This window comes from Python bivittatus, unplaced genomic scaffold, assembly GCF_059951505.1.
Source record: "Python bivittatus isolate LINGU-HERP-01145 unplaced genomic scaffold, Pbiv_v1 ctg000440_np1212, whole genome shotgun sequence".
NCBI lineage: Eukaryota > Metazoa > Chordata > Lepidosauria > Squamata > Pythonidae > Python > Python bivittatus.
Window position 1 is genome coordinate 577,152 of NW_028277063.1, and position 27,791 is coordinate 604,942.

General features: G+C 41.5%; 3 protein-coding genes across 3 annotated transcripts; all 3 read right to left on the reverse strand.

Annotated features, from left to right (window-relative positions):
• Positions 1-3,757: 3,757 nt before the first annotated feature.
• LOC103065053 (olfactory receptor 5V1-like) lies at positions 3,758-4,690 on the reverse strand. Its single transcript, XM_007444406.2, has one exon. It carries the CDS (start codon positions 4,688-4,690, stop codon positions 3,758-3,760), a length of 933 nt encoding a protein of 310 aa, XP_007444468.2.
• A 5,920-nt stretch (positions 4,691-10,610) lies between these two features.
• Positions 10,611-14,737, reverse strand: LOC103064813 (olfactory receptor 10AG1-like). Its single transcript, XM_007444405.4, has 2 exons — positions 14,651-14,737; positions 10,611-13,641 (listed from the first exon to the last, which is right to left on the reverse strand). The coding sequence occupies exon 2, from the start codon at positions 13,615-13,617 to the stop codon at positions 12,667-12,669; it is 951 nt and encodes a 316-aa protein (XP_007444467.2). The 5' UTR covers positions 13,618-13,641; positions 14,651-14,737; the 3' UTR covers positions 10,611-12,666.
• A 750-nt stretch (positions 14,738-15,487) lies between these two features.
• LOC103065289 (zinc-binding protein A33-like) lies at positions 15,488-25,745 on the reverse strand. Its single transcript, XM_088142557.1, has 6 exons — positions 25,061-25,745; positions 20,836-20,931; positions 19,971-20,207; positions 18,759-18,781; positions 17,936-18,060; positions 15,488-16,041 (listed from the first exon to the last, which is right to left on the reverse strand). The coding sequence occupies exons 1-6, from the start codon at positions 25,493-25,495 to the stop codon at positions 15,491-15,493; spliced, it is 1,467 nt and encodes a 488-aa protein (XP_087998683.1). The 5' UTR covers positions 25,496-25,745; the 3' UTR covers positions 15,488-15,490.
• Positions 25,746-27,791: the final 2,046 nt, after the last annotated feature.

The window sequence follows — 27,791 nt, forward strand, 5'->3', positions numbered from 1 at the left end:
ATGATGCTTCTAAGCCACGGAGGGCCCAATCAATTCCAGATCAAGATGAAGCCTTATTTCGGTTTCTGATGGCCACATCTCTTTGCCATTAAAGATTTGCAATGAAACAGGGAGTATTTGGGGTGGAAAAATGGGACAAGGCCCCAATATAAAGTGGGGGTTTACAGCCAGTTTGGGAAAACAACAGCATTTTCCTTCAGACTAAAAGCAGCAGGGTTAAGTGTGATGTTCTGTTTTGGGAGGAGGGGGTGGGAGGGGCTTGGGGGGGTTGGTTACAGAAGAGGGGCTTCTTCAGGGTAGGGTAAAAGGGCAAGATGCAGCCATAACCACATGATTGCCCCTTTTTAACATCATGGGCACAAAAAAGGGAGGCAGGGCTTCGTGCAGTCAGATCTTGACTTTTTTTTACCCGCTCCCCCATGAATGGCGTCTCTGCTACTGAGCTATTTCAATGACTAGGAGCGAGGTGTTGCATTCACCTAAGGCCCAAAGCACTTCTTCTGAATCCCTTTCGAAGTAGGGACAGCCCTTTTAAATAGAATGTTTTCCATTTTACCTACATCAATTAAGCTTGCCCCAGCGGTTCTCTAGGATATTAATTTTGCAACTGCTTTTTTTTTTCCAGTTGAAACCGCTGAGCAGTAATACATCCAAATTTCACCACGACTATGCATGTTGCACACTGAACACGATTTTTGTTTGCCTTGTTATTGTTATTTAGTCTATTTTATTGTCTAAACTGTAGCGGAGGGGTGAAGGTGCAGGACTAGGAGTGGGGAGATCCATTTTCCACTTCACTATGGAAGCTTCCTGGGTGACTGGGCCAGTCCATTTCTCTCAGCCCAAGAGGCAAGATGGTTCAGTGGTGAAGGGAGTCCACCCTCAACCATGGAAGCTCTCTGGGGACTTTGGGCCAGCCCTTGTTTCTCTCAACTTAATCTTTCTTCCAGGGTTGCTGTTGTGAGAAAAAAATGAGAGCCTATCCCAACTTTAGCTCCTGTACGTAGGATGGACTATCACAGATCTAGCAAGCAAGCAAGCACAGTTTATGACAGTCTTAGACCAGTACAAGAGGTTTGTTCATGAGTGACCTATGTTCACTCTAAGAAAACTAAGAAATCTTTAGATAACATTTAATACATATTTAGGATACATATATAAAGCAACCTGGCACAAAAACACAGGCAGAATTCAGACAGAACAGTCTATGTCTAAGATATAAGGTAGTATCTGCAATTTACCTAAAATATAATAACATCTAAAATTACAAAAGTTTGATGACATCTAAAATGTAATCATAATATCTAAAATTATATAGAATTTAATAATGTCTGGACTTATATAAAATACATCTATATAGCAGGAGCTTCCCCTGTTAAGGACTAGCAGATCTGATTGTAGAATTTAATACGGGCTTTGACCAACACAAGCAAAAATCTCCCGATGGACCTTGTTTAAGCTAGTAGCTATCAAATAACAATAATAAAATATTACACATTCTAATAAAATTTGTCATACTTTTGAAATACATATAAACAGTAAATAATGTGTTGTACATTCCAGCACAGGTGTCAATAAACTCAATTCACTTCATTTGCTTTTTTATTTCTACATTCAGCTCCCTGATTCTTTATTTGTAGTAGACACTTCAGCAGCACTTTGGAATCAGTTCTGGATATAGCAACTGATCCCACAGCTGCTGTTCCCAGAGACTTTTTATTTTATTTTTGACTTTTAATTCCATGGCCCCAGACAGGCAAGAGACTTTCAAAGAATATGTTGTTGAGAGTGCTGTCCTCACACAAGCCCCAAAGCACATCTGCATCATTTTCAAAGCATGTACAGCCTTGATATTAAACTATATTAACAGGGAAGGTTTAAAAAAAGAGTTATACAGTAAAAGAAACCACAGTGTTTTGGTTCTCACATTCCCTTTTTTATTTTTATACTTGACCTTTATGGAATTACATGAGCAAAAACAAAAGACAGGGTTATTCCCCAAATGGCTGATAATATTATTTTTAATAAGGAGAGAGAAAAGGATGAATGAAGGTCATGTGGAATAATGGAATGAGCAGAACCAACGGCAATTATCCTGGTTAAGGATTGAAACCCAGAAGGAAACTGTTAGCACCTTTTCTGTCTAGCAAATTTTGTTAAAAGGCAGAAGCTTTCATGAACTGCAGCTGACTTCATCAGATGCCTCATCATCTTATGCCTTTTAATAAAATGTTCTAATTTGAAAAGGCACCACCAGACTCCTTCCGATTTTCTGCCACCATGGATGAGCACAGCTGTCCTCCTACAGCAGTGTTTCTCAATCTAAGCAACTGGAAGATGGATGGACTTCAACTCCCAGAATTCCCCAGCCAGTTTGTTGGCTGGGGAATTCTGGGAGTTGAAGTCCACCCATCTTCCAGTTGCTTAGGCTGAGGAACACTGTCCTGCAGGGTTTCACTTGGTCTGAATACTAAAGAGTTTATCATAAGAAGATAACTTCTGTGAGGAGGCAGGGGGAGAGGTAAGAACTAGCTATAGTATGTTTGGGGTATTTGTTGAAATGCCTTCCAACAGCAGCAGTTTGGCTCTCTGGTTAGTAACTTTTACTAATGGTAGAGTTCCTCTCTCCCCACCCCCAGAACCAAGCTCTGCTCCTGGTGATTGCAGAAACACATCCCTATCATTTTCTTGAAAACAATACAGAAGTGTTTTGTCACTCTTTTTAGACCTTTTTTTCACTTCCCCAGACCATCTTATAGCCCAGTGATTTCCTAGTGGTCTCCCATCCAAGTACTAACCAGATCTGGCCACGTAGATTTACAAAATCAGCTCCAGTTGCCTAGGTGCTGCCTCCTGCTTTACCCAATTGCTTTTAGCCAGTAGGTAAAAACTCTACACCCCTCAACCAAACTTTCAAACTGCAACGTCATTCTCCCATTTCAGGAAGATCCCTTGTTTTATTGTAATTTCTGCATTTAGTATTCAAATGTTTTTAATATTTATGGTAAATTACCTTGAATAATGACAAAGTAGCAAGACAGTTCACAATATATTAATTAAATGCTGCTTTTACCAATAGAGGCGAATATGTGTAGCTCCAGGTTGAACTGTGGAGTCCTTGGGGTTCTCTGAGCTTGGTTCTTTTCTTGCAAACATTTCATGACCCGGCTAGGTAACATCTTCAGTGCTAAAATGGGAAGGGGTTTGCTCTCTATTTATATACTGTGGCATGCCTTGCCAGTGCTGGTGGGGGTGGGGGTTTTGTTTTGCTCCTCTGGTAGTTCCTTGATTAGCATATATTTACTGCTGGATTAAGTGCCTGGTGGTAACCTTTGCTTAAAGAGACAAAAGACCAGAAGTTCGCCTCACCAGCAATCATCACCCAGATAAGCAAAGGTTACCACCAGGCACACAATCCAGCAGTAAACATATGCTACTCAAGGAACTACCAGAGGAGCAAAACAAACCCCCCACCCCCACCAGCACTGGCAAGGCAGGCCACAGTATATAAATAGAGAGCAAACCCCATCCCAATTTAGCACTGACGATGTTACCTAGCTAGGTAATGAAACGTTTGCATGAAAAGAACCAAGCTCAGAGAACCCCAAGGACTCCATCGATGCTGCTTTTCCTTGAAACAGAATTAAGGTTAAATGGGTGTCCATGTAATAGTGATTCCAAGTCTGACTAAATTACATATTACAGAATGTAAAACAAATTTTGCTGAACCCACTGTTCCACTCTTCCAGTGCTAGAGCTATTTAGGAATTATCACCCTCTTCAAAGCTCCTTTCACTTCCTTGTTTCTAAGGCTATAGATCAAGGGATTCAACATGGGGGTAATCACCCCATACAGCATGCTCACCAGCCTGTCCTGGTCTGGATGGTGGCTGGAGGAAGGCCTGGCATAAGTGAAGATTGTAGTCCCATAGAAAAGACAGACCACTATTAGATGAGAGGCACAAGTGGAAAAGGCCTTGCGCTTCCCTTCAGCAGAACGGATCCTCAGAATCGAGGAGATAATGTGAACATATGAGATCAGAGTGACCAGAAATGCTCCCACTCCAAAAATTCCCCCAAAGATAAGGACGACCATCTCTGCTGCATAGGTAGAAGCACATGATAAAGCCAACACTGGTGGGATGTCACAATAATATTGGTTGACTTTATTCAGTTTGCAGTAAGGACGCGTGAAAGTCATTACAGTGTGCAACAAGGAGTTGAGGAAGCCAGTGATCCATGTGCCTGCAGCCATCTGAAGGCAAAGCTTTTTGTTCATGATGACCGTGTATCGCAAAGGGTTGCATATGGCCACATAGCGGTCGTAGGCCATGACAGCCAAGAGGAAGACCTCAGTCCCTGCCAAGGCCACTAGGAAGTAGAGCTGTAAGACACAGCCAGCAAAGGAAATGGAACTGTTTTCCATCAAAAGATTCTCCAGCATCTTGGGGACTGTAGCTGTGGGGCAGAAGATGTCCAGCAAGGAAAGATTACTGAGGAAGAAATACATGGGGTTGTGCAGTTGAGAATTGGCTCCTATGGCAAGAAGGATGGTGCCGTTGCCCAGCAGTGTGACCAAATAGACAAGCAGAAAGACCACAAACAAGGAGAAGCGGATGGCTGGGAGGTCCGAAAGTCCAGTTAGGATGAATTCTGTCACTACAGTGACATTCTCCATTTGCCTGCTCATCTGAGATCTTTCCTGAAGGAGGTTGAAGGTAGACCTGCCATATTAAGCATGTGACAGTCAACACATAACGAATTTAGCTGCAATAGTTACGTAACACCACAGTTAAGGAAGAAAACCATTACAGCAACTCCTGAAGAGGTCATCTACTTCCAATTGCTGTCTTGTAGGATCAAACAGTAGGATAGCTCTAAACAGTATATGCTGTGACCTTATTACACAGGTACACCTGTCCAATGTTGGGATCTCAGAAATGTTCCCATAGCTGGATCTTCAATTTTACCTTCTAAATTAATTTCTGTGATCTTCCTCAAGACACATGCCATCAGAACTGGTAGCTCTATCACATTGCATGTCTAAGATGTGAATTAGCCCTCAGGAATATCCCATTTTTTTCCCTGTCTCTTATTTAATACCCTTATTTTTAGATATATTCTCAGAGACTTCTGAGAGGTTAGGTAACTTGTTATATTTTAAAATTACTTTGCCACACTAGTAGTTTCTAGAAGGAAAATTCTATTAGCCTTTTCCTGCAAAAAAATAACAAAGAGACTTGTGATGTTTTAAGATGAACAGATTTATCGTGCATTTGCTTTTGTGGGTCACAGTCCCACCCATGAAAGCTAATGTGACAATAAATCAGTTAGTACATCTCTCTCCTTCCTAGACACCCACACACATCCACGCACACACCATGCCCACCCTTCTTTAATCCACTGTGACATTACCCAAATAAAATATTCCCTTTCAACTGAAAAGCTGCATGCAGTGGAAGATCTCTTCCACAATTGACCCCAAAATCTGCAACATAAGGCCTCCAAAAGTATTACTGGAGAGAGAGGAAGAATGTCCTCTATCAAAGCAAAGCTATCTACTATTCTGTTGTTTCTGTCTCTGATCATAGGAATGCCCTTCATTAAAAGTTGTTAATAAATCTCCCCTGTTTGATGGCTCCCCCAATATCCTATCTCCAGATGTTGGGTTCCACTCCCAGGTCTGTATCTCCAATTCATGAAACAATTGGTCTTTGTCCACACCAGCTAGAGATCATAGGGGCTGATGGAAAATGAATTGGTAGTATCATACCACGAGCAACTTCTCTAACCATTGAAGCCAAGAGATCTTACAGCAGGAACTTTCCTGTGGTAAAAGCTGTTCTTCTCACATTCACTCTTCTATTGTCTAGCTGAATCCCTTACCAATCAATTTAAATTCATGATTCTGATCAATGTGAAGGGAGTATTTTGCTAAGTTCAGCTACTCCTTTTATATAACCATACCAAATGATTTTTTCTTGGCAATCATTGCTGCATGTCTTCTCAAAGTGTCTTCATTTGCGTGGTGATCTGCAACCTTTTGAGGGCAGATTTTTATGTGTCATGGACTTCCAAAGGTACCCCTGAAACTTGCTTTTGTTCAAACCACTCTCTGATTCAGACCAATGTTGACAATTGTCCTGCTGCTGTTGTATAGGACAAAGGAATCTAGAGGCCCATCAGTCATAAAGAAGTCAATGGCCCATCTTTGGATATCAGGCTCAAAACTCTCTGTTACCATGTTCAAACATTTTCACCCTCTCATTATGCACATTAGCTCTACAAATATTGTTAAAAGTTGGGGATTATTATGTTTCTTTTTCAAAAATGAAATAAGTTTTGACAAAAACATTCTGCAGAGGCAGAAGGTCAAGTATGCCTCTCTTCATCTTCCTGTTTTTTTAAGAAGATGAGAACATCTCTCCCATTCCCATTACTGGTGAGTCATGCTGGTTCTGGCAGTGCACAAATTTGTAAACCTAACCACTCCCAAATATGATAAGTTTGCCCCACACAATTCCTTCAAAGTAATATCCAATACTTACTTGCAACTGGCTGGTATTCATTTGCCTGAATGGAGGTGATGTGGAACTCTTTCCAGCCCTCTTAAATCATAGCATCTGGTCCACAAGGGGATAACAGCCTTCTGGGCAATTGACAGGAAACCATTATATTTTTTCCTTCTGAAGACTGTCTAGGCAAAAAAGAATGGGCAAGCTTCTAGATGTGGACCCATGAGCAGAGAAAAGTTAAGGTTGGACTCCCCTGAGGAGCAGTTTCTGTTCACTTGCACAAGGACCATACACTTAGGGTTATTGTATCTTGACTGCAAAGATGCAGACAACCCCCAGGTGGCAGAAAGAAATGTGGGAGAAGTAACTATTTCCTGCCCTCTAGTGGTCATGGGGGGCTTAGCAGTCCAGATGTGGTAGCTCTAACACCCAGAGACCATGAATAGATGACATGCTAGGCCAAAAATTCAGTTAATTTGAGGCCCACACGCTGCATTTAAACCAGATTGTGAGATGTACTGTATCATCTAAACCCAAAACAGTTTCCATATGTGATTTAGGCAAGCCAGTCTTTGTAGCTGAGGCTTGTTCCAGATGTTTGCAAGCCCAAAGTAGCAGCTTTTTCGGGTTCAAGCTTCAAACCATAACCAAAGTGCAGATTCAGAAAGTCTGGACTGCAATGTTACTATATTTCTGCTCACTTTTCCAAGGGAATGTGAGAGAAGAATAGAAAACTGCTGTGATCCCGTGCCTTCACTGAGCCCAGCCCCCCAGAAGACTTTGCAAAGAGACGTAGGCAAATGCTCTTGGACTGGCAAATACTATGATAGCATTTTTTTGAATCATAAGCTATTGTTTATAAACCATAGTGCTTGGGTTCATACAACCCACTAAACCAGATAAAATACACATTACAGGTTAATGTGATATGTGAACCCAGTTTTTAGGTTACTTTCCTTCACCTTGCTTTACATTTTGGCAATTTGGTTTTCTTTGCCCTTTCTCCAGACATGACTGAGTCTAGAGTTGGGGTTAACAGTGGCTCTAAAGTAGAGCTATTGGATCTAGGCTGCACAATTCTAGAAGACCTCTAGATGGCCATGGTTTGTGGCCATCTGGATTATTGCGGTTCAACTACGGTAGACTTATTCAAAGTTACTTGACAGGCAGCTATTCACCAAGCAAAACTTTTAGTATATATATACAAAACTTTTCAACTATATATAACTGCATGTGTTTCTCATGCTAATTAGGAAGCGTAATGACCAATAAGAACTAGTAATTAGCAGTAACTGAAAGAGGTATGGCAATGTTAAAATTGTCTTTGGTGGTCAGACTATTGTAAAGAAGTGTTCAGGGTTGAACTGAGGGTGACCACTGAGGGTGACCCCCTGGATTAATTAATTAATTAACGTTTCAATGTTTTAAAACTTTATTTTAACAAGGGAGAGAAACCTTGAAGAACCTAGCTTGTTGAATTCTCCCAACCTCTTAATTATAGGACCACCTTGGGTCAGATGACCTCCACATGACATGGAGAAGGGCGGTTCTTAGAATGGAGGAATCAGTAATATCACAAGACCCTGGCCAGCTGGCCCTCCCAGAGTGATGCACTGGAGGACGCATTTTTTTTCCTCGACGGTCCCCAGCCAGATCCAACCCTTTTTCAAACTCAAACATTCTTTTTGATGTTTTCTTTCCCCAAGCCAAATGTGGTCCCATTCTGTTTTTGGAAAGTTAGTCTGCTGACAGACAGAACCTTGATCCTCCTTTATTAATACCTTTCCCACATTCCCTTGAGCTGGAAAGAATAAAAATGATGAATGGCAGCAACCCATTGTTTGTGGGGGAATTGTCTCCATCTTTCTGGAGAAAGACTAAAATAAGCAGGGATAGTAGAAACATCCTACAGGAAGAGTAGGTAGAACTATGTCTCCTTTGCTGGCCATTTTGTGACAGCCCACAACTTTCTAAATGTTCCCATTAGCCCCAAAGAATGGGGACATCTGTATTAAGATGTAATATGAGTTATTTGGTTTCAGACTGGCTTAGTGTATGACTCCACCTGTAACAGTTTGTAAACACGGTTTACAGCTTCGTGTGCTGTGTGAATAATTATGGTGCATTAACCACAATTTAACAAATCATGGCTTAGTGCAATGTCTCCACTCAACCTATGGGTTTACAAATAAAAGTTTTACAGCTGATGAACTCCAATAGCTAAAGAACAACGAGGAGGAAAAAAAACAAAGGTAAGTGATGCAAATTCTGTTTATCTTGGTGAACAAATCCCAGCAGGCATTATTAAATATAATGAAATTAATGGCAAGATATTCATCTCCTCTAACAATGGAGAGTTTCCTCTAAGAGCCTTAGAAGTACAGAAAGGAGAATAATGCTATCTCCTGGGTCAATGACTCAAAGTCCATAGATCTTCTCTTGGGTTCAATTAGAGAAAAGAAAGTGGGTTTTCCTTACACGTTATTGTCCCATCCTTACTAAAATATTACCCCATGGTGAGGGTTGGACTGCTCTTTGAATGCATCTTGGCCTGACTTGGGGGGGTGGGCAGCCCAAGGTCCTTGGGTCCATATGACTCCCCAACTCCTTTGTGGCAACCCTTGGAGATCACACTTCCACATTTTGGCAGGAAAGCACCAAGGAACCATTGCAATTTTGCACCATTTTTCAGAGAAAAGCTGTATTAAAAAGAAGTGTAACCCTATTGTTTGACTGAGAGCATGCCAGTAGAAAAATTTCATTCCCCTTCCAAAACACAGAATAAAAATGGTCATGGGAGGCTTCAGCCATTTCAGGCATGTCACACACACACATGTGCATCACACACACACACATCCAATGCACCATTTGGTAGGTCATTTAAGAAAAATGAACGCACAGCCTCCAAAATATTTCTTACCCGTGTCTTACATGACTGGATGGTCAACCTGCACAACTCTGAAATGGTTCAGACCATTGTCTCTGCAGGATGATCTGAATTAACAACCAAAACTAAGTACTCCTTTGACAAAGCCTTCTCTTCCAGGGCAATTAATCCATTGCTATTTCTCTCTGATTTCAAATGCATCCTATCTTCCTCTGTTCCCTTTTTTTGAGGAAGGAAATGAAAGTTGTGGTGGTGGTTGCTAAAATTACTGTTTGTTCTCACATTCTAGTAACTCCAGAGCCTGGGAAATGAATGCAATAGGCATAATATATGGATACCACATCCATGTATAGTTTAAGAAACAAAGCATCCATTCATTGAAGAATGGCATTATTGCAAGAATGGGCATTCAACGAAGGGTAAGGGAGGCAAGTGACATCATGTGCATCATGATATCATTGTTATGATGACACCATGGAGGGCAATGACATCATCATGGCTTCAACCAGACAAGTCTATCCTTTTAAAAGTAAATTCTCATTGGGAAGATCTCAATGAATCACTTGAGAAGAGATTCATTCATTTAAGCCCCCAGAACTTTGTTTGGAGACTACAAAGCCCATCTAAAACTTGACACTAAATTGTCATTTTTTGTAATGTGGTAGAATGGAGAAATTATTAAATACATAGGAAGTCATTGTTTTAGCTGTATGCAATTACCTAAATGTCAGGTCAGTTTGAACCTTGGATCATGGATTCTGGCAGATCATTTAAAGGCCAAGAACAGCCCTCAGCTCAAAACATGTGACCCATCCATCCATGAGTACATAGGTGAGCGATTAAAGTGTTGATTGAATATATTTGGAACATCTACAGCCTTGGACCATTTTTCCAGCTGGCCCTCTATAATTTGGATTATGCTGCATTGTTACATCTTTCCCAGCTCTCCAAACAAATTGTTACATATTTCCCAGCTTTCCAAACAAAATAACAGGGGGCAAACTACAAATCCTGAGTTATTAGCTGACCTGGTTAAAGAAAAAAAATTAACAGAAGACTAAGGGCTACACCCTTCATAAAGAAAAAATGTTGTAGGACACGTGAGGGAATGAGAATGAGAAATTTTCTTTAAAATGAAGGATTGTAGGAGAATTTTCCCAGGCATAGCTTTACACCAGAGACCAGGACACAATGACATTAAAGTACCAATTGGTTTATTGACAGAACTTGGGGGCAAAAACAGACATTAAGAGAGGATGGATTAGAACCCCCGCGGTCACGTGTTTGCGATCCAGGCTCTTGGCAACCAGCTCGCACTTATGATGGTTGCAGCATCCCGTGGTCACATGATCACCATTTGCCACCTTCCCAGACAACTTCCGGCAAGCAAAATCAATGGGGAACTGTGATTCACTTAACAGCCATGTGATTCACTTAACATCTGCAGTGATTCCCTTAATGACACATACTATTCGACTCTAACTTGTATAAGACTGTGAGAGACTTACATCTTGGCCCATATGTTAAACGAACAACCCATTGGGATTCACATATTAGAACAACATATTTTATGTGCGGTCAAAACCCAAAAGTAACATAACACAGCCTTGTTTTTAAGCAAAGCAATGTGTTTGAGATATACATATGCGGGGTCAATTGGAGTGAATTGCCGGGGTGATATAGAAATATGATTTGTATTTCCACTTACATGTATACCTCCTTATACTTATTACTCTATTTTTATTCATGTTTTGTCTAATCTGTTTGCTATATTACTTTTGTAAAGAGTTTTATTAATTATTTACTATCTAATTATTATTTTGATAAGGCCTAATAAACTTTGATTTGATTTGATTCCCTTAATGACCACTGCAAAAAAGGTCATAAAATTGGGTGCCCCACTTTAAAAATGAATTTTCCAGTCCCTATTGTGGTTGTTAAGCAAGGACTACCTGTACTATCATCTCCACTTGAACAAAGCTAAGAGAAAGACAGTATGTGTGTGGGTGTGCCTACAACACTTTTAGAGAGTGTAAACTTAATATTCACTTCCATTCCGTAGAACAAGGGAAAAGATTTATCAAAGCAGAAGAATCAAAGTACTTTCTTTCAGTCATTGACCAGCCTTACATAACCTAAAACATAGAAATAAAATGAGATACAAGATAAAATAAGAATAATTGAATAAAAGGTCAGTTAATACAATCAGCAGAAGTGAAAGTTTCTTACTTCAGCTAAACTACTTTGAATACTGAGGACAAAGGAACATCCTGTTACTCTACAGTGTACCCTGTCCATTGGACAGCAAAGCATGAGATAAAATGCTCACAAAAATGTACAATTTAACCGGAAGGGGCACTGAAGAGAGAGGATCATACATTTTAACAAGGAATAATTGTCCATAGAGGTAGGATTATTAATCATTCCAAGGTTTTGCTATTTCACAATTAATTTTAGAATAGGGATAAAGAACTCAGGGCCTCCAGATAGTTCATAACTCATTATCTCACAGAGTTGGCCACTGGGTGTAATTCAGAGACTTCTCAAGGTTTATAGGTTTTCTATGCCTGTTTTAGACCCAAGGGCTGGTGTTCATTTGCTGATTTGCAACTGATTGACACCTGTGCAGATGTTAGCTTAGCCACTTAACAATTTACAGAAATGGGTTTCAAAAATCCACCATTAAAATTTCCCTAGAACAGCTCATATGAGGTTACTAATAGCAGATGAAATCCTTCTCTTAGAGTGCCAGTTTGGGCTTTTGTTCCTTTTTGCCACCACTAGTGTTAAAATCTCATGTCCAAAACATTTTTGCCCACTACAGACATAATCGATTGGTGTGATATCCTTGTTGTGGTTATGGCATGAGTACATAAATTTGCAGAGGTAACTCTCAATCATTGTTCAATAACCCTAAAACCCTAACCCCCAACCCTAACTTCTGTTGGATGGGGGGGAATGCCAGGTAGCCAAAATAAGTATATGTAATTGATTGGTGTAAGAAACACACTGGCAGACAAAAACTTTTTGGTGGACAAAAAAGGAACAAGGGCCCTAATTTTTATAGCTAGATTACAATCATTCCAATTACTTCTCTTGCCAAGGAGTAACAACTAACCAACATTTACATTCTTGTCTCAGTAGAGGCACAAAAATACAAAAATGTAGTTGATAACTAGCTTTTCCCACGAAAAAAAATATTCAAGGAAGGATTATATGAATAAGTGCAGGAGGTCACAGGATGAGGAAACATTCCAATAACAATCACTTTTGATCTTCCCCGTAGCATAATTGGTTGCCCATCATTCTTCTCAGAGCCACCTTAACCTCCTTGTTCCTCAGGCTGTAAATTATGGGGTTCAACATGGATGTCACAACTGTATAGAACAGGGCCAACAGTTTGTCGCTCTCGGCCGAATAGCTGGATTTGGGCCGAAGGTATGTAATAATGCCTGACCCATAAAAGAGCGAAACCACAATGAGGTGAGAGGAACAGGTGGAGAAGGCTTTCTGACGGCCCTCAGCTGATGGCATCTTCAAAACAGAGATGACAATATAGACATAAGAGGTAAGGATCAATAGGAAAGGGGCAGTAATAAAAAGAAGAGCTACCATATATACAGCAATTACATTTCTAGAGGTGTCACCACAAGCCAGCGTCAGGAGTGGGGGGATGTCACAGAAGAAGTGGTTGATCCTATTGGGGCCACAGAAAGTCAAGCTAAAGACATAGTTGGTCTGACCCAGCCCCACCATCAGTCCCACTGACCAGGAGGCTACTGAGAGCTGGATACAGACAGCTGGGCTCATGATGATGCTATAACGCAAGGGGTTACAGATGGCCACATAGCGGTCATAGGCCATGGCTGCAAGGAGACAGCATTCTGCAATTCCAAACAGGGTGAAGAAATACATCTGGGTAGCACAGCCCCAGAGAGCTATCTTCTTCCCATGCTCTGACATCAGGCTTGCTAGCATCTTAGGAACAATGGCAGTTGTGTAGCATATTTCTAAGAGAGAAAGGTTAGTCAAGAAAAAGTACATGGGTGTATGAAGGACTGGATTGAGCCTGATCACCGTAGTGATGACAATATTTCCAGCAAGTGACATGGCATACATGAAAAAAACCAGAACAAAGAGGACCATCCGCAATTGTGGCAGTTCAGAAAACCCAGCAAAGATGAACTCACTCACCAGGGAAGAATGATTGGACATAATTCATATCAGACAATGATTCACCTGCAGAACATAAGAGGCAACAAAGAATCAGCAATGATAAATTATCCATTTCTCTGTTTGCTGCCACTGTTTAATATAAAGATGGACTTATCTCCTTGCTGGTGACACCCTCTAACCTCTCACCCTAGCTATAGGGTAATGGCTAGGTAGTAAGTAAGAAGGAGAAAACAAGGTGAGTGCATGCATGCACACAGAGACAGCCCAATTGTACTTTATTCAGTATATTTTGTTTAAAACAAACCATGGCTTGGTGCAACGTATGCATCTAGCCATGTCTGAACCTGAATAAATCTGAGCTTCATAAATCTCCCAGTTCCTTTTAAGTCCTAGAACCATTTCTGGGGAATTCCTGCTACTGACAAAAAGAGGACAAATCTTCACCTGCATATTAAGCTTTAACTTCAGTTCATTCTACTAAACATTGAAGGAAGACTTACCATAAAAGATAAAGCTAAAAGCACCAGTTTATAGGTTCCATCGTAGGCGTCTTCCAAAGTTCTTTTGAAGGAGGGACTGGGTTATAGTCTAACTTTAGTCTAGAGTGGAAAATCTCTAGATTAAAACTGTTAGACCGTTAAGCAGAATTGGGTGGGATAGAGAAATGGTAGTAATAAATAAAAATAAGTTAAAAATCTTAAGCTGATTATGTGTGTTTGGGTACATAAAGTATTAATGTAACTTATTCTATAGAGCAAATCACAATCTCCTACAAATTCCGAGTGAATCACTATGAAGTTCTCCAGGTGCAGTTCAGCATGGAACGTTTGCCATTACAAGCAGTGAAGTGCACAGAATTATTCCAGCATCTTGCCAAGAAAAAAATGATTGTTTTATCTGAAGTTCTATCAAACAAGCAACTCTCAAATTGGCCTTCATGCACAACTGCAAACCACACAGCTAGGACCTGTTGGAGTCCAAAATCCTTTTTTTAAGGGTTTTTTTAATCCTGGTGATATAAAAAGATTAAGACAACATCTCTCTGTTCAGAAACACAGAAAGTTGGACTTACCTTTGAAAACATGATCCAATCTATTGTCAGAGAAGAAAATCCCACGTTGGCTCAACCAAGGTCTTTCTCGTTGCTCGGGTCCCCCTGAGGCTTCATTAGTAAACAGGTCTCCTTCTTCTCCGAGAAGCAATTGGCTATGATATTCCACCCTCCCACCGAGCCTCTTGCTCCCTTAGATGCTTTTCAAAACACGAACTTCATTGTCTTTTGGCAATCAGAATGTTATTATTGTTTCCTTATTGCTTGATTTAAAGGAGTGGAAGAATCCACTTCTATCATTTCCTTTCAAGAAGAATGAGCCACAGAAGTATCTGCTCCCTATAAGAAACTTCTCCTTCTCAAAATGTCTTCTCAACGAAGATATACATTCTCCTAAACACAAATTTTAAGGCACAAATATACTGACTGGGGGGAAAACATCTGGAAAAAAAGCTGGTCCTATAACATCAGAACTTGGAGGCATAGTTAGTTCAATGTTATAAGTAAGTAAGAGCACAGGGTTTTCAAACAGAATGCAGTGATATATACAGGCTGAAACCCGCTTGTTGGCATAGTCAAGGATTAGGAAAGCTAGTCTGCAGAAGAGCATCCATTATAGGTAGTCCTAATCTCAGAGCTTGCCCCAGAGCCCCTCAAAACCTGCTGATTGATTGTGTTTGTATCATCTCTTCTTAAATGTTTTTCTCCATACGTGTATCCTTTGGAAAGTTCAAGCCAACTTGCTTGTGGCTCCACGAATACACTCAGTTCCACCAAGCTTCAACAACATGATATGTTAGGCATTTTCAGACTATTTGCAACTGAAATAGGCAGGGTTCAATAACTCTTACACAGTTCTTGCTAGATCCGTGGGGACAGGAGGCGGAGGGGTTCACCATTGAGACCATCTTTGTTGACCCCAGGGCTAAACATGGGGTAGAGGCGCTCGGAGAAGACATCCAGAAAGGTGCAGATGTGGGTCATGGTGTCAGCATCATAAAAAGAGACTTGTCCCCCTTCATAATCCAAATAGACCCCCACTTTCTGAGGCTTGGTCTTGAGGAACAACTGCCTGGAGGGAGAGTCAAGGGCCTTGTATTCATTGCCATTCCGTAGCCAAATGGCCCAAAAACCATTGCTGGGCTTGACAGTCACCTTGGCCTCCTTCCTGTTCACCGACTCATTGGCCACCCCGATATCCCAGCTCGTTTTATTCCCAACTTCTACCTCCCAATAGTGGCATCCTGAAGTAAAGCCCTGGGCACCCAACACACATACAGACTTGCTAAATCTTTCAGGACCATCAGGGACATCTTCCTCAGGATTATCTTCCACATGTACAGTGTCAAGATCCTTGGAGAGCACAAGGTTGGGATGGTTGGTGGCAGGATCCAAAGTTATATGTGAGGGGACTGTTGGGATAAGAACAACAAGGGCGTTATCTATATTTGCCAACTTTTGAAATCTCCCCCTAGAAAGGTGTTTAAAAAAACCATGTCTATGCCAAGTGGACAACTCAGTTTCAAATCAGTTTTCAGCAATGCCAACCAAGAAATCCTGTTATGGTCATATTTACATATGTATATATAAACTAGGCATATTTCAATGAAATTGGGACATAAACTACCACTCCCAGGGTTCAGGGTGGGTGATTATGATCTTTCCAGCTGCCTGACTGAGCTACTCTTGGTAGGTATGGTGTAGAATCCCAATTCCCTGATGGTATCTTCTCCAAATTCTAAAAGTGGATTCTTTCCTGCAGTGCTCTGCTCTGAGGACACTTGAATTGATCCTTTAATGATGGAGTGCAAATCAAAGTCAAAGCGCTTGCAAAGGAACAAAGGAAGAACCTTCAATAAAGGTCTGTACAGAATCAGTAGAACAGTTCTCAGCAAAAAGCATTTTACACGATGGAAATTATACGATCACTGGGTGGCTAAATGTTTTGCAAACCCCTAGCCAGCTTGCCGGGGGACGTGGTGGCGCAGCGGCTTAATGACGCTGAAAGTTGCCGGCCAGAAATGGTCAACGCTTCAGCAGTTCGAGTCCAGCCTTCGCGTTAACAGGGTGAGCTCCTGTTTCCTCCCCAGTTCCTGTCAACCCAACAGTTCGAAAACTCACGTGAGTAGGTAAATGGGGACTCTCACTCCAGTGGGAGGAAAAATGCTGGCGGCGCCTTGCAAAAGGAGTCAGGAGCAGTTGCCGGTAAGCGCGAAACCGCGCTCGCCCGAAAAGGGCGCAAAGCAACGGAAACTCCGCCTCCTGCGCTTGCCAGCTGGGCTTTGCTCTAGGAAGGAGGCTCTGGCAAACCACTTCCGAAACACCTTGCCTTGAAAACTGCAAGGACTCGTCCAAGCAGTCACTGCAGAGTCGGTAACGACTGAGCGCAGATTAAATAAATAAAGCCAGCTTGCCAAAGCTCTGAGTTTTGTGGCAAACTGCAACCACTTGAATCTAGTAAGTTCAGCTTTGGGGCAGTTGTGAATGTTAGTAAACATTACAATCCCCTCCAAAAGAGATGGAAACAAAGTCTGAAGGGGGAAGGAAGATGGGATCTTGCATTCCTTCCAAAGAACTGGGAGTAGCTACACCTCACTTGTACCCATGCACCTTTCACCTTTCTCCTCACAATTCTGTGAAATAGGTTAAGCTGAAGGACAGTGGCAGGATGAAGTTCAGCCTTTGAGCCTGCTGTCCTCAACCTGGTTCCACCCAGAAGTCGGGCACTACAATTCCCATCACCCATAAACCTTAAGCATATTATTATGCTCTTTGGCAGCTGCCTAACCATGATTCTTTCCAGGCCTAATTTTCTCAGGGTTCACTTGAGCAGCATGTTTTGAACTGAAAAGGACAGGGTTACAACAATTCCAGCTGCTGAACCGTTTAGATCCAGTGTGTACATTTGGGATGAAACTTTTTGATTTCCTTTCTAACAGCTTTCCTATGATCGGGAAAAGAGGTATGTCTTTTCACTGATAATGGAGTTTGTGTCTGGCTATTTTACATAACAGCCTCCTGAATCTTTCTCAGCCTGGGAACCACCCATTAACTCTGGTTATCTGCAGTTGATGGGAGTTGTACTCCCCAATATAGGGAGAAACCCATTTTAGACAAGGCTCCAGCAATCTACAGGGCTGAGCTGAGACTAAAAGCCAAACCTCTCCGCTCTTAGTTTAATACTGTAACCATTACGCCACCCTTCCCATGATCCAGAGTTGAAATGAATTATGCATGATCAAATCATCATCTAAGAATTCACTCAGCTTTGTTGCAATTTTCCTGCTGTTCCTCCATGATACTCACAAGGTCTTAAAGCCAGGAACATCTCTCTCCAGAGCATGTACTGAATAGGCCCTTTAAATTGACCTAAATTGAAATCACGAGAAATTACAGGCAGTGGACATCCTTTGTCCTCCGGGGAACAATATCTGCAAAGACAGAAAAATCAACAAGATCTATGCAGTGCTGTAGCTTGTTCTCGAGCACCATCTGGTGGCCATATCTAGGAATTTCCACAGCTGTTTAACTATACCACCCTTCACTGGGGACTTTAAAATGATGCACTGAGGGTTTTTTTTTATTTATTTTTTTTAGTGCCTTCGAGTCAGTGTTGACTCCTGGCAACTGCCTGGACAAGTCCCTGCAGTTTTCTTGGCAAGATTTCAGAAGTGGTTTGTTATTGCCTCCTTTTTCCTAGGGCTGAGAGAGAGGGACTGGCTCAAGGTCACCCAGCTTGAGGTAGGACTAGAACTCACAGTCTCCCAGTTTCTAGCCTGGTGCCTTAACCTCTACACCAGACCGGCTCTATTCTACCCTCATTTTATCCTCACAACAGTCCTTCAAGGTTGCCCTGAGATTTGTTTATGATTATTAATGTTTTGGGGCAGATCCCTGAATCTGGAACCAGAGGCAACAGGGATCAGCAATGCAAACAACCAACATCACACTGGTATAGTCTTCCACTGATTCAAGGAGTTCAGAGCACTTCAGCTCAGCACTGGGGAAAAGCCCCAAGGCAGTTATTATAAATAAACCAAATTAAGGTTGCTTAGCAGAAAGCTTTCACCCCATTTATAAAGGACCAGCAGAGCATAAGGAATCCAGTTCAGCAAGAAGACATACTCACTTTTCTGTGAAGGCTTTGATATCCTGTGGAAGGAGATACAGTAGTAAGAATTATCAGAGAAAGGCCAGCAGTTAAGATTAGTTTCCCGTCTTCCTTGGCTCATGGACATTTCTTTAAACTGGTCCACCAGAATTCATCCAATGGAAAAAAGATGAATGCAACCATCTTTCCAAATGAGGCATAGAATCATGAGGCTGGAAGTGTTCTTGGAGATCTTCTAGTCCAGTGTTTCTCACCCTAGGCAACTGGAAGATGGGTGGACTTCAACTCCCAGAATTCCCCAGCCACCTGTCAAGGGTTTCCCTGCATGCTGCAGAGCATTGGACTAGATGGACCTAGCTCTGTGATTCTAGATCAGTGTTTCTCAACCTCAACAACTTTAAGAAGTGTGGACTTCAGAATTCCCCAGCCAGCATGCTGACTGGGAAATTCTGGAAGTTGAAGTCCATCTTTCAGTTGCCTAGGGTGAGAAACACTGTTCTAGTCCAATCCCCTACCCAGGGCAGGAATTCCCATACCATCTCAGATGAATGACTGTCCAACCATTGCTTGAAAACCTTCAGTGATGGAGCTTCCACAACTCCAAGGCAGAGGCGGGCTGTTCCTCTCTGCAATGGCTCTCGTGGTCAGGAAATTCCTCTTTATTTTGAGTTTGGTTCTCTCCATATACTGTAAACCTTCCACCCACTGATTCTTCTCCTACCCTTGGGGGCTTGGGGGAATTAATCCATACACTCTTCTCTGTGACAGCCTTTCAAGTATTTGAAGACTGCTTAGTGGAGAGTAAATATCCTTTTTTGCAGGGAGGTCACACAACTGAGCCAGGCTTGGTTAGATGGCAATTTCCTAAAGTCTAGAGCAGTGTTTCTCAACCTTGGCAATTTTAAGTTGTGTGGACTTCAACTCCCAGAATTCCCCAGTCAGCATGCTGGCTGGGGAATTCTGGGCGTTGAAGTCCACAGATCTTAAAGTTGTCAAGGTTGAGAAGCACTGGTCTAGAGATTCTTTGGAAAGAAAACACTGTGTTGGCTTTAAGGCCGGCCCTACTGTTAGATACAACATGGCAGTGGCCTGATTGCAAGATTGGAAGGCCTTGGGTCAGATGCAAGGAAGACTGCATGTGACCTTGAATGGTGGAGATATAGGAGAAAGACACAGGTACACACACACACACACACACACACACAGAGATTGCTTGGAAAATGCACTGACCTTAAGGAAACTTTCAGGATCTGGTTCCTCTGCAAGCCGAGTCTGAATCTTAGCTATTTGCTCATCTGCCATGCGGATTTGCTCTTGGCTGTTCCTCTGGTTCCTGTCCAGTTCACTGAGAAGCAGCTCTTCCTCCCTCCGGATCTCTCTGATCAGCGCTGCCTCCTTCTCCTGAAGCCACTGGTGAAGCTCCGTGAACTGGATGGAGAGGTTTTGCTCCAGTCGCAGCCGTTGGGCCTCAGAAGGCAGAATAGGAGGAGGAATGTGTGAGATCCCCACAATCTCTTGCATCAAAGAAAGCCCCTTCAACTTGGCCTTTTGTGTAGTCTAATGTAAAATAATGTAACATCTCCCTCTAGTCAAGCTCAGCTTCTGACCACGTGGACCCATCCATGACATTTCTTTAAATGATATGGAAGTTTTTTACCTTCTTCTAGGATAGTTTTTTAACTTTCCAGTCTAACCTACAGTCTTGATATTTTCTGGTGGTCTCCCATCCAAACATAACCAGTTACAATCCTGCAAAGTTTTATTCTGATCTATCATCTATCATCTATATCCATCCATCCATCTCTATCTCATTTATAGATTGTTTTGTATTGTTAATTTTGACCAGTATTTCTCAAACTTGGCAACTTTAAGATATGAATTCTGGGAGTTGAATCCACACATCTTAAAGTTGCCAAGTTTGAGAAACACTAATTTAGACTCTATGATCTCTATATCTACATAACGCTGAAATATTAATTTGGCACTTACACATTATCACTACCATTGTTCTCATTTGTCTACTAAAGCACAATCAATGATTGAGCATGTTAAAAATATGCTTGATATGTACAGCAGCATGGAAGATTTGACTCACTGTGATTTCTGGAAGTTTCTGGGCCCTCTGCTCTTGCACAGATCTTGCTGCTTGAATTTTGGATTCCAGCAGTGTTTGAGAAGTTGTTAAGATCTCCTGGATGGAAGCAGAAACACCACAAGGTAGAACCAAAATACAGGAACTCGTTTGCAGCTATTGCTCATCTGGGGCCATCAGAAGCAGATGCCAGAAAAGCAAAGGGCCAGTCATAATAGAGACAGTTTTTGCACTGGGGTCCAACCCCAGATCTCACATGGATTCCCCATCTCTGGGCACCATCTCAAACTCTGCTTTCCTACCCATTTCTTCTCTAGCTATTTCAAAAATTGGCAATCCACCTCAGGTTGCAATCCACAGTGGCTAATAGCCACATTTCTGTGCACACCTGACACAATAGTCCTTTCCATTCAACCAGTGGCAACTGTTACCCAGACTTCATTTCATACTGTGGAACAAGTTATTGACTAAGCTTATAGTCTTTGTTAGGAGTGTGTCCAAAACAGAAAGAATGTTTTGTGTCGAACTTGGGATAAACCATGGTGTTATAGGGGTTCTATTAAACTTTCCATTCAGCTACAGTTCAGCAGAACCACAACCCAGAAGATTTTAATTACTCTGGATGTCTAGCCCAGGCTTTTAGGACAAGTGTAGTGAATATAGAAGATGGCCTTGAAGGACAGAGGGAAGATTCACCACCAAGGTTAGGATCAGATAAACGAGGCTTGAGCCCAGGCTAAGAAACTGATTTATGAAAATGCCTCAGCACCCACCCCCCCCACTCCTTAATTCACATGAAGATAAAAGAGGGAGGAAAGGAAGCACATTCAGACTTGCAAGATTCAGTTACTACAGCCATTCTAATAAAAGTCTACATGGTGTCGGATTCTGGCAAGACTGGTCAGCATTATAAGGTAGACCCGACTAAGGAACTGGGCTCAATCCTCACTTATCTGCAGTGAATCTTCCCTCTGTCCTTCAAGGCCATCCTATATACTCACTACAACAAGGTTGGCCCTCTCTCACCTCAGCAGCTTGGCATATCCTAGCACAGCACCCCATCCTGTATCCTATCTCCTGCTTTCTTTCCCCTCAGCTGCTGATATCCCTGTTTTTGTCTCTGCCCCCATCCATGAACCACTTGTAACCAAAATAAAATAACCCTGTTTTATTCATTTATCCATGCATGGGATGAAATAACTCTGTTTCATTCTGTGTACAGATCACAAAACTTGAAACATACATGCTTACATTTGGGCAGTCTGCCCCTAAATCGCTGTTCATGCCTGGAACATTTTGTTCATCCCTCAACTTTGCTAAGTAGCAGAAATAATGTAGGTGGCATCTGGATGGGAACTCATAGGACCAGTCATTTTTTAAAAAAAAATATCTGGGGACCATCTTCCAAATATCTGTTGCAAAATATTTAAATATCCTAGGCTGAAAATACCTTGAGAACTATTCCACAGTCTTAAATTCCATTATACAGCTAGCAGATTGTTTATTCCACCAGCACGTAGGGCATTGAATGCCAAAGTCTCAAGTCTGGGTGTATTATGGAAGCCCAGGATATGAACTGTTAACCTTATAATGCCTTGTTGTTATATCTTGTATTTTTATATAATCATGGTTACTCTGTGTCTTGCTGATAGCGGCCTAGAGTCCTTTTGGTTTTGAGTAGATCATCAAATAAATAAATGCTACTCTACCCTGCTCAACTTTGACAACTTTACTACAGCTCAGTCAAAAATCTCCAGTCTGTATTCCTGGAAACCATTTTAAAAGTTCCACAGCGCATTTCAAATGCCCCTGGAATCAGGGCAGAGAACAACCAAGGTATGAGGGCAGTAGACTTTCCATTTGGGGCTAAAATTAATTAATTTTTGCTCTATCTGAAGCCCCTAACATTTCCAAAAGGTTTCCAAGTTCCTAGAAGAGGACCAAAGAGAGAAAACTTAAATGACATGATATTGCCCTGGGATTTGTAACTGCCAGGGGGTTTCCTAAAGCCAAAATAAAGATTAGTCAACCATTTAGGGACGTGGAGCTACAAAAGGGTTTAAATCTACCTCACATCATCTGGCTTCATTAGGAAAAATTGCACTGTCGGAGATTATTTTTTTAATTTCGTCTTAATCAAAGGAAGACCTTTACTGCAGCTTGCTACAATGCTTTCCATCCATCAGCTCTAATTGTTGTTCAGTCGTTAAGTCGTGTCCGACTCTTCGTGACCCCATGAACCATATTGCGCCAGGCCTTCCTGTCCTTCACTGCCTCCCTGAGTTTGCTCAGTTTCATGCTCATCAGCTCTAATAGAGGGTGAATTCTAACAACAAATAGTTTGAGTATGTTTGCTCAGGTGCCTCAAGGAAGATAGACATGGTTCTCCATCTGCTGCTTTATTAAGCTCTTATTGCTTCTTTTTCACCTCCCTTTCCAGGTAGGATTAAAGAATTTTATCTGCATTTCCTTTTCTGATCAACACCAAGACAGGACAGAGAAAGTTGCAAAGTTCTGCACAGGGGTCTGCCAGATCTGGCAGATGATGACTGTTGGTGTAGTTTAGCCTGGTTATTTTGGCTAACACAAAAGGGGTTTTACTAAAGTGTGCATGCATAATCTTTTCTGATCACTGTCTCTCATGAATGACTGAAATCAACATTGACCAGCTAAGGTGGCACAAGGCTCTTTTTGACTTCTTCTTAGGGTTTGGAACGGTTTATCTTGTGATATTTTTTAAGAATAAGCACCCAACATACTGTATTGCAAAGTCTCACTTAATGTTTAACATGCAGCAACAGAGAAGAGGTAAATAAAGCAAGTCCAGATCACCCACAGATGAGCAAACTGCAGCCAGCACTAGGCGTGGTGGCCAAAGGTTAGTTTACATGGTGAAGCTCGGAGGGACTGATACTGAATCACATCCGACAACGACTGCTTATCTGGGGTTGCGAAACAAGAGCTCAAAGCTTCTGAACAATCACTTTTAAAAAAAGGAGGAAAAGTATGAGCAATCAGTTCATGGCGGGGGTGGTGGTGGCATGTGAGAAGCATATTAATAAACTGATTGTGGGACTCAGCCCAACTCAAATTGCAGTTTCAGACTGGAGTTGAGGAATTCACAGTTGTGCTACATCTGATTGGTGCGGGAAAAAAATCCTCAACATATAGAAAGCTAGTGTAGAAGACTCACCCTTTTCTCATTATGCCTGCTTTCTGAGTTAAGAGTTGTTTGAAAAGGGGTGGGGAGAGACACTTAAACAGGCATCTCTAGCCTGCAATGGTACAGTTCTATCAGGACTGCACTACAATATTCTGAATGCACATATATAAAACTAGAAAAGGTCCCATAGAGTCCCCTTTGCTTCCTCCTCCTACCATCCCTATATTCCATTATGGAAAACAGGACAGAGAGAAAGAGGGGAGGGGAGGGGAGGGGAGGGGAGGGGAGGGGAGGGAGGAAGGAAAATTGCAATTTTCACAAGGGCAGCCACTTTGAAATAAACTTTTGCTGAGCTGCACAATGGCACAGTGAGCCCCACAAAACAGAATTCTTCTTGTGTGGCACATTGTTTCTACATTTCATGAATCCATCTAACCATTGTTAGTGTGACTAGAGGCCAGTGACAGCCTTGTTATCCTCTTGAATATGTCTACAGGTAGTCCTCACTTAACGAGGATTAATTGGGACTAGCACCTCCATCACTAAATGAAGCAGTCATTAAGCGAAACATCATGTGACCTTGTCAACTTACGACAGCAGTTCCAGCAGTCCCCGTTATGGTCTTTAAGCAAGACATCACATGATTGTAATTTGTGACCTGCTGGCTTCCCCATTGACTCTGCTTGTTGGAAGCTGGCTAGGAAGTCACAAATGGCAATCACATGACCACGGGATGCTGCGACCATTATAAATGTGTGACAGTTGCCAAGTGCCTGAATCACAAGCACACGATCATGGAGATGCTGTGATGGTCATAAGTGTGAGGACCAGTCGTAAGTCAATTTTTTCAGTGCCATCGTAACTTCAAGTAATTGCTAAATGGATGGTCATTAAGCAAGGACTACCTGTACTTACATTTTAAAACTAAACTTGCCTTCACTTTCTTAACTCCCAGTTACTTTGTCATGCATTCTTTCAGTTAACCTATATCTTCAGCCACTCCCCAAGAACATCTGTTATGGGCCTCTCCTTCTAGTAACCAAGTCCACCGCCCCCTCTACTAACCTTGAAGTGTTCCACAGCTTCAACCAGAGAGAGACATTGGTGACCCCAGTGATCTGGTTGCAAAGATCTCACCAGGGACCCATCTTCAGTACAAAAAAGCTTGTCCCCTTGTATCTCATCATCATCTTCATCACCTTTGGCCTCCTCCTCACCAGCATGGACCAAGAGAGACTCCTGGGCTTTCCAAGCGAGCTGTCCCAGCACCCGATTAGCTGTAAATTTGCCACCTGGGATCTCACGCCGACACTCTGGGCAAGTAGGGAGTGGTGGCATGTCCTCCCCATGGTTGGTAGGGATTTCAGCCCAGAACCGGGTGATACAGCCCTGGCAATAGTTGTGCCCACATTCCAGCATGACAGGATCTGAAAAGAGCTCCAGACAAATAGAACAGCGCAGGTCCTCAGCAAAATATTCCACACCTGTCGGGGAAGCCATGGAGAAAAGAAAACAACCCGGAGGACGTCCTTTCCCAAATCAGAAAAGGATATAATTTATCTCCTATTTTGTAGCCCCTTCCAGTCTCCTCAGAAAACTTCTTTATGCCACTCGCTCTTCCCACTTGCTATTGACACCAGTATTTTATCTCGAAGTTTCTTCTCTGCTTTGTTACCTCCTCAAATCCTGATCTTTGTATCCTCAATTCATTAAATGAGTCATTCTCTCTGAGTTACTCTCACTCTGGAAAAAAAAAAGAAATTCAACCTTTGCTGCAGTTTCTGGGTTTTCTTTCCTTCTTCCTTACTTCCTTGCTTTCTTTTCATCCTTGACTCTTTTTAAAAACATACTCCAGCAGTAATAAAACAATAATTTTAAACCTATTTAAACAAAATAACAATAAAGCCCATTTCTTTTGCAGAGTTCTTTCCTGTTTTGCTTCTCAAAATAGGATTCCCTCAATCAAGTCTTCTTGCACAACCAACTCTGCCGAGCCAGAACAAGTCTCAACAAAACTTCCAAAGAATGTTCAAGACAACAGATTGATTGTTTTTAAAGGGTCTCCCACTGGAACCACACCTCGAATCTGATCATTATCTGAAATCTCTTCTTCTTTTGACAAAGCTTTGCACCACCCTGTCCATGAGACTGCCGCTTTATACAAACCTACAGATATATCCCTGTTGCCAGCCAGGAATGCAAGATTTCTAAATCTATTCATAAACATCTGGCAGTTCAAGAGCACCAAACTGGTTCTGATCAACCAGAGCAGAAAACAGACATGAGAGCAAAAAGAGGATATGGAATAAGTCATTGGCAGGTTGGACTCAGATAACTTGGACATCTCCACAGAGGGTGGAATATGAAACTCTTTTTCACTGAAATTTCTCCAGAAATTTAAATCCAGACTATTCAAAAAGCAGTATAATGCAATTATTTATATATATTTATATTTATATTTATATTTATATTTATATTTATATTTATATTTATATTTATATATATATATAAATATATATACGCCCTTGTTAAAGTATACAAAACAGACTGAAGCCTGTGGCTGTACAGATGTTGTCAGATGCCAACTCACATCAGGTTCAGCCAACGCAGCAAACAGTCAAAGATGATTGGGGTATATAATGTAATGTAATGTATTTGGAGGGCCACATGTTATGCAAACATGGTTTAAAACTGTCCTATAAGAGTTTACCATATTCCATTTCTTTTCCATTGGCCCAATATCTGCTAGCGATGAAAATAATTCCATTATGAAAACTAAGATGGCTAGAAACGGATCAGGAACATCTTTTAACTTTTGATGATTCAAACTCCAGAGTCAGATGGATTGCATCCTAGAATATTGAAGGAACTTGCTGATAGCTTGGCTGAACGTTTTGGATTATCTTTGGGAAATTTTAGAGAAGTGGTGCCAGATGATGAGAGGGGATTATTACCCCATCTTCAAAAAGGGGGGGTTGGGAAACTGCTGGCCAATCAGTCTGTTAATTGATACATGTTAAAATTCTAGAACAGAGCATCAGTACTTTGAAAAACTTTTGTAATTACCAGAAGCTTGTCTTGACAGACTAACCTAATTTCATTTTTTTGATCAGGGAAGCAGTAGATTGTGGCAATGCTATAGAGATGGCATATTAGCAAAGTATTTTAGTAAAATATCCAGTAATATTTGGATGACAAGCTGGATGTTGTGACAATTAACTGGATGATTAGCTGGCTTGAAGATCATATCCAAAACACGTTCATCAAGTATTCCTCATTAAACGGAAGAAAGGTATCAAGAGGGATACCACAGCATTCAGTCCTTGGATCCCCTACTTTTCAACATATTTATTAATGACCTGAATGAAATGGTGAAGAAAATCCTTATGAGAATTGTGGGTCATGCAGTATTGGGGTGGACAGCTAATAGTCCAGGAATAAAAATCCAAAGAATCGTGATAGATTAGAGAAACTACTGAAAATAACAAAAGGAAAATTAATAGAGACAAAAGGCAAAGCTCTGCACTTAAGAAACAGAAATCAAATAGCTAGTATAGAATATGGGATACTTAGCTTGGCAGCAAAAAAGATATAGAAGAATATGAGTTTATTATAAACTGAATGAATCAATCGCATGATGTGGTTGAGTGGTCATTTAGGCTGCATCAACAAATGTATAGTTTCTAAATCATGGAAAGCCATTGTTCCAACTTATTCTATGTTGGCCTGACCTCTCCTCAATTCCTGCTTCCAGTTCCAAGCTACCACAATATAAAAGGAATTAGAGAAACAGGAA